Source organism: Protopterus annectens, chromosome 2.part0, assembly GCF_019279795.1.
Source record: "Protopterus annectens isolate FY-2018-M chromosome 2.part0, PAN1.0, whole genome shotgun sequence".
In the NCBI taxonomy this organism is placed as follows: Eukaryota; Metazoa; Chordata; order Ceratodontiformes; family Protopteridae; genus Protopterus; species Protopterus annectens.
The window spans coordinates 1,145,783,717-1,145,795,634 of record NC_056728.1 but is presented as its reverse complement, the minus strand read 5'-3'; the positions used below and the strand labels follow the sequence as shown (position 1 = coordinate 1,145,795,634).

Here is an 11,918-nt window from a genome sequence, read left to right as displayed (position 1 = left end):
GCAACAACTGGATGTGACGTTGCTGGCACGATTTTCACACTTGAATGCGCTCACCGTGGAACTGCGGGGCAAGGCGCAGTTTGTGCATGACATGTACACAAATGTGAAAGCCTTCAAATCCAAGCTGGCTTTATTCTCTAGGCAGATTTTGAACAAGTCATTCACTCATTTTCCTAGACTACCCATGCTGAAAGAGGCCGGAGCAAAAGTAAAGAAATACAGTTTGTCACTGGATGCACTGCACGGAGAATTCTGCCGTTGGTTTTTGGATTTCGACAAAATTGACAAGTCACTTCAACTGGTGGCCTTTCCTCTGTCACAAGACCCCGAAACAGCTCCAGAGGAGCTTCAGCTCGAACTGATCGACCTTCAGTCCGACCCTGCCTTAAAAAAGAAGTTCAGCTCTCTGAAACTAAATGACTTCTATGCTTCACTCAATGATGCGCTTTCCAAATCTAAGGCAAAAGTGCAGATGATGTTGGCTTTGTTGCTCTACCTGTGTGAACAGACCTTCAGCGTCATGAACATCAATAAAGCCAGCCACAGATCCAAGTTAACAGACCTACACCTCAGATCCATCCTGAGAATCGCCACAACAGAACTCTCCAGACTTTGATGCCTGGATAAAGAGCCAACAACACTGCTCCCATTAAAAGTGTGTGCTCCGTGATCCTTGTTAAAATACAGTGGGCAGATCATTTTTATCGCTAGACTGACTTCTGCAACTGTTTGAGCCTTGTACTGTACTTTCTTTAGGGGGTACCCTTGAATCACAGGACAAGTCATTGCATCTCTACCGTTTGAAAGACAGGAGAGAGTGATGTGATATCCTCAAGGATACAGAACATGTTAAATGTCAATCTGCTTTCATTCTTGTGCCCGTTGACGATCCTCGGCTACCATTGTGACTTTTAGCTTGAGAACTCCTTTACAGCTCGAGGAACCTTATATCCCATGATGCATGGGAACTACCTCAGATCTCTTTCCGTTACAGAGGTCTCCTTTCCATGTGAGGTAAGTTGATATTGTCAAAAGCTTAGTTAAGAAGTTAGATCTTTTTTCCCCTTTTCTTAGTGTTGCTTCTCTACAGCCCACCCTATTTCCTTATAGTTAAAAACTTTTAAATTCTTTTCATAGTTGTAAAAAGTTTTAAGTAGCCTAGACATTGGTTAATCCTACCTGAACTGTGTTTGGGGATTAATTGTGTGTGTTGTTGGGGTGTGTGTACTTTCTCCTCTAGGATTATGTCAAAGAAGCAAGGTCTCAGGCTTGAATTTTGACTGTCTGTCAGAAAATGTCTCTGACAGCGGTCACACGTTTGTGTGATTACATGGGCTGTTTTGCAGTGGGACTCCTGTGCTTTGTGTCACTCATTTTGCAGAGTCCTGCAGGAAAGAGGAATAAATTGATCCTCCGTGGGACTTAAGCCAGAAGGTTCTCCTCTAAAACAGGGTCTAGTAAACCTTCAAGCCACGTGTTCAGGCTGCTGTTCAAGCCTCCTCCGAAGTGGCTGAGCCGATCTTTCTGCTTCCAAGGTAGTGGGTTGCCTGGTTCCACACGTCTATTGGCCTTTTACAGGCTGGAGCCTCTATATCAACATCGGGCGAAACCTTGGCTCCATCTGGATCAGGGAGCTGGATTCATCACAGGTCTGGTCCCGTTTGGAAGTATCCACGCTCAAGGTCTCCTCTTTTCGAGCGCAGCCATCGGGCCATCTTGAGATCTTCCAGGCTGTCTGACCACGACTTAGAGAGGTTGGTAAGCAGGCTGTTGGTCCAGGCACTGGCCCAAATGCTCCATAGCCCGTCTCAGCAGACTGCTTGCTTTCAACACCCTTGAATTTCCTCCAGACTCCACAACAGAGTTCGGGCGAGCTTCGGACAGTGACTGTTTCGGCCCGGAGCCATACATTGGCCGGTTGTCTGCTCGTCTCCTCCTGAGACCTTCCTTGGAGGATCCGTTTTCGGTTTCCTATCCTCAAGGTTTATGGCATTCCGGTTCAAATGTCGACCTCTCCTCTGTTTTACCTCTCGGAAACCGACATGCCTCGAAAGCCTTCGGTCTCAGTGGAGGCTAATTCCTGTGTCCTCAAGGGCGGATATCTCGTCTCGGGAGTCCTTATCAGTTCTCTGCATTGCCCTTTGGCTTATCTACTGCCCGAGTGTTCCAGTTCTTCGCAGGCACGCCTGGCTGAGGGATCAGAATTTATCTGACCATGTTAAGACAAGGATTTTAGATGCTCCTTTACAATCTGATGTGTTGTTTGGTTCACCTGTTGAGGCAGTCTTAAAGAAAGTGGAAGACAAGGCTAAGTCTATGCAGACTGTTAAAGATTTTTGCAGGTTCAGCCTCAGTTTAGTAGAAATTGGCCTACCAAGGGGTGGACGTATCCTTCTTATGATTCCCAGTCTAGGGGTAGATCTAGACGTGGTAGGGGCAGAGCTCAGGGCTCTTTCAGGCCTAGAACAAGGAGTTCACCTGCACAGTCTTCGGGTGAGGGCAGGGGTCAGTCCTTTCGTAAACAGACCCAATGACCTACCTTTTCAGCTGCCAGAGCCTTCTCGTCTGGCAGCACCTTTGGGAGGAAGGTTGGCACTTTTCAAGGAAAATTGGAGTTTAATTACCCAAGACAGATGGGTATTGGATATCATACACCAAGGTTACAGGTTTTATTTCCATACCTTGCCTCCTTTCAAAGGCATGCCAGACGTTCCTCCTCAGCAAAGAATAGAGGCTCACAAACAAATTTCTCTGCTACTTCAAATAGGGGCAATACAGCCGGTCCCTATGCCAGAAGTGGGCCTAGGATTTTATTCTCGCCTGTTCCTAGTACCAAAGAAGGGGAACACGTGGAGACCAATTTTGGATTTATCTATCCTCAACACTTATCTGGACATTCCCAAGTTCAAAATGTTGATGTTACAACAGCTTTTACCTCTGCTGGGCAAAGATCATTGGATGGTAACTTTGGATCTCAAGGAGGCTTACCTTCATGTTCCTATCAGACTGAGTTGCAGGAAGTATCTGCGTTTTCGGGCTGGGACTTCTCATTATCAGTTCTCTGCATTGCCCTTTGGCTTATCTACTGCCCAGAGTGTTCACGAAAGTTCTGGCTCCAGTGATAGCTTTCTTCAGGCTAAAAGGAATACAGATCTATCCTTATTTGGACGATTGCCTGATTCTGGCTCAAGGAAGGGACGAGCTTCTTCATCATTTGGAATATGTGATAGCAGTGCTAAGATGCCTGGGGTATTCTGTGAACGAAATAAAGTCCAGTCTAGTACCCTCTCAGGACATGTGCTTTCTGGGTGTAAGACTGAATACAGCATCCCAGATGGCCTTTTTGACCCCGGACAAACGAATCTTTCCCTTTACTTTCATCAATTGTCTCATCAGTCCAGGCTGACTGCAAGGACAGTCCTTCAAGCCTTGGGGTTCATGGCATCTTGTATTCTGGTGCTTCCCAATGCCAAACTGCATATGAGGAAGCTACAATGGTATCTCAAAAATGTATGGACACAGCACTGCCAGGATCGGGACACTGTCATTCAGATAATACCTTGCATTCAAAAGGAATTTTTGTGGTGGGCTCAGGAATGTCACCTAAACAAGGGACTCTCTGTGACCCGGCCAGAGGCGAGTCAGATTCTAACGACAGATGCCTCAGACAAAGCTTGGGGAGCTCATCTAAATGGAAAGTGGATACAAGACACGTGGCCTGCCAGACTACAACATCTACATATCAACTTGAAGGAGATGTTAGCAGTCCAGTTTGCATTAATAGCTTTCAAGGATTTACTTCTTCCAGGGCAGGTGTTGATTCTAACAGACAACACAACTGTCATGTGGTACATCAACAAGCAAGGGGAACACATTCTTATCCTCTATGCAGGCAAGCAATGATTTTGTGGGAGACTGCTCTCAGTTTACAGCTAAATCTTCAGGCAAGGTTTCTGCCGGGAGCACAGAACTCCTTAGCAGATGTGTTGAGCAGACGAATTATGGATCCCCACGAGTGGAAATTGGATCCTTATGTATTTCAGAAATTGACAGTGTCATGGGGAACTCCAGACATAGATCTGTTCGCTTCTCCACTAAACCACCAGCGGCCACGAAAAGGTTTCATCCCACAGCTTGGAAAGTGGATGCTCTTTCTTTCAATTGGAGCAATCTTCATGTGTATGCCTTTCCACCTCTGCCTCTCCTCCCAAAGGTACTTCTAAAGGTCAGACAGGACAAGCCAAAGATGATTTTAATAGCTCCAGATTGGCCTCGACAGCACTGGTACCCATTACTGAGAAGTCTGGTACGGGAGCCTCCATGGCCTTTGCCTTCGATTCCACACCTGTTGTCTCAGGAGAACGGTCATTTACTCAATGTCAAGCTTCACTCTCTTCACCTAACAGCCTGGCATATTCTGTTTTGAACCATAGAGGGTCTCAACTTCCACAGCAAGTTTTGAATGTTATTTTGGAAGCTAGAAGGCCTAGTACAAGGAAAGTGTATGCAGATAAATGGAAGAGATTTTTATTTTGGAGTGCAGCAAAGGATTTTGATGTTTCTGAGCCTAATTTAAGTGTGGCTCTTCAATATCTTACTGAGTTACTGGACAGAGGTTTGTCCTTCTCTTCTATTAAGATTCATGCTGCAGCAATTTCGGCTCACTATGACTGTGACCCACCATTGTTTTCTCATCCTTTGTTCAAGCAATTTCTTAGAGGGGCAAAGAATATAAGACCCCCCATGTAGAGCTCCTACTCCTGCTTGGGATCTCAATTTTGTGTTGGAGAAACTCACTCTACAACCTTTTGAGCCTGCAGCTACTACCGAGTTGAAATATTTATCATGGAAGACTGCTTTTTTGTTGGCCATTACCTCTGCAAGAAGGGTTTCTGAATTGCAGGCCCTTATGGCGGTTGAGCCTTTCTTAATTTTCCATAAGGATAGGGTATCTTTGCGTACTAATCCTTCCTTTATGCCTAAAGTGGTTTCTAGTGTGGCTTTAAACCAAACTATTCATTTGCCTACTTTTTATGCAAATCCCCAAAATAAAGGGGAAAAGATTTTGCACACTTTAGATGTACACAGGCAGTTGCGATATTATTTGAGCAGAACTGAAGGGTTCAGGCAGTCTCAGCAGTTATTTGTTTCTTTTGCTTTGAGTTCTCAGGGCAAGCCTGTGTCAAAACAAACTATTTCTAAGTGGATTGGGTTTTGCATTGCTTTCTGTTATTCCCATCATGGTAAGGAGATTCCAGCTGGGATTAGGCCTCATTCCACTAGGGCTACTGCCACTTCGACAGCTTTTTTAAGGGGGGTGGCAACTAAGGATATTTTGGAGGCAGCTACTTGGAGTTCAGTGCATACTTTCTCTAAGCATTATCACCTTCCACTTTACTCTAAATCTAGGGCTGGTTTTGCCACTGCTATTTTACAGGGCATTTTGGCAGCTCCTGCTTCTTTATAGTTTTGCCATCCTCCCTTACCTCTGCTTTGGGATTCTACCCAAGTGTAAGGACTGCAGCAATGTGAGATGAAGAACATAGTACAGTTTTGTACCTACCATAAATGTAGATGTTCGAAGATCCACATTGCTGCAGTCCAATACCTCCCTCCTTCCCCTCTGTAGTTAGAGGCGGTTGTGTGGGTTGGGTTGTAAATATTGTGTATATTGTATATATTGTACATATTATTAGTGCAAGGGTGGTTGGTTGTTTGCTGTCTTTTGGTTTTGACCTTTCCTTTTAGGGTCTTCTGACATCTGGGGCAAGAAAAGACTGAGGATATGACGTCTGTCATGCGCATTTGTACCCTGACGTCCTGATGTCAGTCTAATGCGCCTTGACCGACGTCAGCCTTATACTTTGATATTCGGGCCGACCGAGGACAGCGGACTACCCAAGTGTAAGGACTGCAGCAATGTGGATCTTCGAACATCTACATTTATGGTAGGTACAAAACTGTACTTTTTATGCTTTCATTCAAAATAGCAAAGGCCAGCAAACCACTGTCTGAGGGCGAGTTTTTAAAAGAATGTATGGTAGAGACAGCAGGTATTTTGTGCCCGGAGACCAAAGACAAATTTGAGAAAATCAGTTTATCACGGCGGACAGTGACTCGCCGTGTGGAACTAATAGATGAAAATATCACCAGCAGATTAAACAAAAAAGGCGAAGTCATTCACTTTTTATTCTTTAGCACTGGATGAAAGCAACGATGTCAAAGACACTGCTCAGCTCCTCATTTTTATCCGAGGAATCAACGAAACTTTTGAAATAACGGAGGAGTTTTTGACAATGGAGTCTCTGAAAGGACAAACACGGGGAGAGGACTTGTTTGAACGGGTGTCTGCTGCCATCGAAAACATGAAGCTTCCCTGGAGTAAGCTTGTTAACGTCACCACAGATGGATCTCCAATTTAACGGGAAAAGCGTTGGCCTGCTTAGGAGAATCCAGAATAAAGTGAAAGATGAAAACCCTGACCAGGATGTCATTTTCCACCACTGCATCATCCACCAGGAATCTCTATGTAAATCGGTGTTACAGCTGAATCATGTTGTGAATCCTGTGGTGAAACTCATCAACTTCATACGCATCGGGGACTTCAGCACCGTCAGTTCATTCGTTCCTGGAGGAAACTGATGCGGATCACCAGGACCTGCTTTATCACTCCCGTGTCCGCTGGTTGAGTTTGGGCAAAGTGTTTCAACGAGTGTGGGAGCTCAAAGAGGAGATTGGCGTGTTTTTGGAGCGGCAGGAGAAGACTGATGAATTTCCTGAGCTGAGCAACAAGAGCTGGATGTGTGACTTTGCGTTTGCTACGGACGTATTTTCACACTTGAATGAGCTCAACGTGAAACTGCAGGGGAAGGAGCAGTTTGTGCATGACATGTACACAAATGTGAAAGCCTTCAAATCCAAGCTGGCTTTATTCTCCAGGCAGATTTTGAACAAGTCATTCACTCATTTTCCTAGACTACCCATGCTGAAAGAGGCCGAAGCAAAAGTAAAGAAATACAGTGAGTCACTGGATGCACTGCACGGAGAATTCTGCCGTTGGTTTTTGGATTTCGACAAAATTGACAAGTCACTTCAACTGGTGGCCTTTCCTCTGTCACAAGACCCCGAAACAGCTCCAGAGGAGCTTCAGCTCAAACTGATCGACCTTCAGTCCGACCCTGCCTTAAAAGAGAAGTTCAGCTCTCTGAAACTAAATGACTTCTATGCTTCACTCAATGATGCCGCGTTTCCAAATCTAAGGAAAAGCCAGATGATGTTGGCTTTGTTCGGCTCTACCTTAGGTGTGAACAGACCTTCAGCGTCATGAACATCAACAAAGCCAGCCACAGATCCAAGTTAACAGACCTACACCTCAGATCCATCCTGAGAATCGCCACAACAAAACTAACTCCAGACTTTGATGCACTGGATAAAAAAGAAGACCAACAACACTGCTCCCATTAAAATGTGTGTGTCTCCGTGATACACACGTTGTTAAAATAAACAGTGCGCGCAGATCAAATATAACGCTTCACAGACTGACTTGCTGCAACTGTTTCGTCCTTGCACTGGTCGTTGTTGACTTTTGGCACCGGGGAAACAAATTGAATAAAAGGAACAGGACAAGTACATCTGCATCTCCTACCGTTTTGAAAAAAAAAGACAGTCAGGAGGAGAGTGATGGTGATATCCTCAAGGATAACAGAACTTTCAGTGCTTTAAAATAAAATGGTCATTTATTTGATTTTCAATGTTTAAAGACTCATTTCGAAGTCAGAGATTTTATTGTAATGCTTTTCTTCATTTTCATTGGAAATTAAAGCACATGTTTTCTCCATATCCCAAGATGTGTATTTTTCCCCCAATGAGGTGATGTTTTCAAAGCATGCCATCTATCTGCTCCTGTTCCGGCCCCTTTGTCAAATGTTAGAACTCAATGTGGCCCACGAATCAAAAAGTTTGCCCACCCCTGAATTAAACAAAAAACAGGAAGTTGTCAGTGAGGCTTAAATGAAGTGTGTGTACGAGTACAAAATTCCATTAGAGTATTCCGTGTTTGAGTACTTTTGGGTTGCCTTTCAGAGACTAAAGAGCATGTTGGTTGTTCAAAACAATTTTCCATGTAGAACGTTTTTTTTGTTTGCCATGATTATATACTCCCTTTGACATACTTACATGGCTTATTTTTGTTTAGAACATTTTCTGAAACTACTTAAAACCATTTACTTTTGCAAAAACTTACCCAACTTTTAATTTTTGAACTTCACGTTAGGTTGATTAAATAGTTGCTCTGACCTCCAAATTGAAATTTTAAGCTTAGCTAATTATAAAAAGACAAGTTTCAGGAAGTAACGACTGCCCATACATCATATGTCAGAAAGTAAGAGATGTGTAACTCTTGTTGGTCTAAGTGATGGCAGGTTAGGAAATCATTCAGTTGTTTGGCTGGCTTGACCAGTGAACTATTTTTTTTTTTGTTTTTTCAGTAGCTGCTACTTCTCACTGGGAAATGCTAAGAATTAATGTAATCCATGTAATGGAATTTTGCCTCTGACAGTGCAGCAGCTTTTACTTAGTTATGGGGTGTAGGAGTCCTGGCTGCTTACAGGGATGGTAGACTTTGACCTGTATGTAAAATAATTTTAGTGCTGGATTTATTTGTTAATCACATTTTGTTTCAGTTACTTTTTCATTAAATGACATTTGCTGTGTGATAGAAATGGATTTTTGATATTCCTGACTTTCACCAGGGTGAAGATTTGACTGTTTTTAGTGTCAAGATGTAGTACACTGTATTGCATGCATAAGATGCTAGTGTTAGTAGGTGCATATCAGGTGGCAGTGACTTCAGTATGCTGATAGAAAACTTGTGCAAGAGAAAAGCAAAACATCACAACTGTCACCTTCTAGATGTGGGTACACATTTTTTTTCAAACTGCAAAAAACAGAACTAGGCACAATAGATTCACCTTCTCTGCTTCCGTTAAATTGTGTAATATTCAACTGTTTACTTTTTCTGGTGAGCCAGCTGTGTAGAGTGAAATCTGTTTTCAATGCTTCACAGGCATTTTCTGTTATTTAGCCTCATTTAGACTGTTCTTGCAAGTCATATTGGAGGTTAGGAGCAACGGTGCTACAACCCATCATGGTCCAGCCATTCCTTTGTGTATTTATATAAAATTTGCTTTTTCGGCATCATGAAACACTGCTCATCGTATAGATAAGAAATGGGCCTATTGTCAACATCCAGCAGCTGAAAAAGTATCACTTGCTTTTGTGATATGGAGAATTAAATGTGAGATTTACAGCATCTTTACTGCAATCATTGAGTCAGCCTTCAGTCTAAGTGCATTTTGAATTAAAATGTGTAAGTCAAGTATAGTTTGGGTAAGCCTGACATTTCCTTTATTTTTCCTGGAACTCCTCCATTTCTTGAAAATGTGCAATTTAGGTCCTGTCTTGAATGTCAATGTATTTTCCATTGAGTAAAATACAAGTTAAATTGTGTTCTAAGGATCTTGCACCTTAGATACTGGAAAAATTATTTAAGATGTGTTTAATGATGTATTTTTGCAAACACTTTCACAGGTATTGTATTTGTGGGTTGGAAAAAACTGCAAGGAAGCCTTCATAAGTGAGGTGCTTGGCTATCCTAACTATGCTGCCTTACCCATGAAACTGGTAAGTTGAAAACAGAGTAATTCATTTCTTGATTACTACATTAGATGTATTGTAATTTAACTTTTGTTTAACTTCTGCTAAGGTTATGTAGTGTATAGTATTGTTTTTCAAACACAGATGAAATTGGATAATTTCCCCCACTTTCTGATGCATTAAAATAAAGCTTTATTAAACTTTTGCCGTTACATGTTTTGCTACTGTTATCTTGATTGATTCAGAGTAGCTGGCCATACTGAATAAATGAGGACCAGATGGGGTGGAGAGCCACAGTAGTAGTTCTAGCTTGTTGAGTATGTCTTTTCCAAGGTAAATATACTTAAGAATTATCCCAACTGCATTAAACAAAATTTAAGTATGTACCTGAAAAAGCAGCAGTAATCCAGATGGTTTTAAAGTTTGTTTTTTTCTTTTGTAATTACTTGAATATTTTTTGGGGCAATTTATTTTAACTGTGTGTGTTATGATGATGTGCTGAGAGTCTGGGGGCACAGATCCATTCCATGCTGTAGCTGTTCAGTGTTTTGGCCATTAGGGGTTCTGGAGCTTCAGTGTTCCCATTTCGAGTATGTGCATAGTGATTTTTTGATAAGTAAACTTATCACTAAATCACATTCACATCTCAAATCCACCTTCACCATCTCCTTCTTAAATAAAACCATCATTAATGTAGAATATCACACAAAGCTACTGGGAATGATAATAGACCAATTAAAATTTGACCTCCATGTCCAACAAGCCATAAAACAAACAAATCAAAAACTGGGCCTCCTCTATAGCAACAAAAAATCCTAACTCTTGACTCTGGACTCTGCTTGGCTCAAGCTTATTTACTACCTAGCCTTCAAAGTAACAAGGTGTACACAAACAAGTCCAGAAAAAAGGTCCCCAGATTCAGTAGCCAGCAAGAATGCAGTTAAATACAGCATCACAGACACAATAGCCAAAATAAAAAAATATATAGGACTTAATTCCAAAGTCAGTCTTTTATTAAACCAAATGAATACAAGTGCTTCCTGTTTTATGTTTTTTATCTTGATAAAGTCTCTGATCTGGCAGAGATGAAAGCGCTATATACAGTGGATATAAAAAGTGTACACACCCCTGTTAAAATGCCATGTTTTTGTGAGATAAAAAAAAACGAGACCACAATAAATCATTTTAAAACTTTTCCTACCTTTTAATGTGACCTATAACCTGTACAATTCAATTGAAAAACAAACAAATCTGTTGGAGGAAAAAATATGAAAAAATAAAAAATGTACAATAAGTTGGTTGCGTAAGTGTGCACTCCCTTAAACTAATACTTTGTTGAAGCACCTTTTGATTTAATTACAGCATTCAGTCTTCTTGGGTACACACCTGCCATCAATTAGAGACTCTGATTAACCCAAAATAAAGTTCAGCTGTCCTAGTAGGATTTTCCTGACATTTACTCAGTTGCCTGCTACAGCAAAAGCCATGGCTTGCAGAGTGCTTGCAAATCATTAAAAGGATCTCATTGTTGAAAGGTATCAGTCAGGAGAAGGGTACAAAAACATTTCCACAGCATTGGATATACCATGGAACACAGTGAAGACAGTCATCAGAAAGTGGAGAAAATATGGGACAACAGTGACATTGCAAAGAACTAGACGTCCCTCCAAAATTGATGAAAAGACAAGATGAACTACCACATAGGCAGCAATCTACTTAACACCAAATGCGAGATAAGAGACCTTGGGACCCAGGTTGACAGTAGTCTCTCCTTTGATAGCCACATTGCCACAGTGGTCAGGAAGTCCTTCTACTTGGCACACCTCATCATAAAAGGGTTCTCATCCAGGAAAAAATAGGTCATTGTTCCCCTCTACTCGTCACTCATTAGACCCATTATAGAGTACAACGCCCCTTTTGGAATGTACCTCACAAGACATCTGCAGCAGCTGGAAAGGCCACAAAAGTACCTCACAAAGAGGATTACTGGCCTCAAACAAATGCCCTACACTGACCACCTCAAAAAACTCCAGCTTTACTCTGTAGCATATCGCCTACTCCGAGGTGATCTCTGCCTAACATATAAAGCTGTCAAACCCAGAGCTGGACATGCTACACCTAAAGAAATCCCAATCCCTCCAAGCTGCACGCTTTAGGGACCTAAACCTTGTCACCACAATAAACAGGACATGCTGGAGGGATAGATTCCTGTCCCAGATACTTCCTATACTCTGGAACAAGCTACCCATGTATGTCAAGCAAAG

At 42.2% G+C, this 11,918-nt stretch overlaps 1 protein-coding gene across 5 annotated transcripts in view; it reads left to right on the top strand.

The window, feature by feature from the left end:
- The window catches only part of LOC122793381 (protein transport protein Sec24B-like), a 2,932,722-nt gene that overhangs the window by 2,613,476 nt on the left and 307,328 nt on the right, over nt 1-11,918 (top strand). For all 5 annotated transcript variants that reach the window (XM_044061340.1, XM_044061338.1, XM_044061337.1 and 2 more), the window contains one exon: nt 9,589-9,681. In XM_044061340.1, coding sequence (XP_043917275.1) covers nt 9,589-9,681 — 93 coding nt within the window. The remainder of the gene's footprint in view (nt 1-9,588; nt 9,682-11,918) is intronic.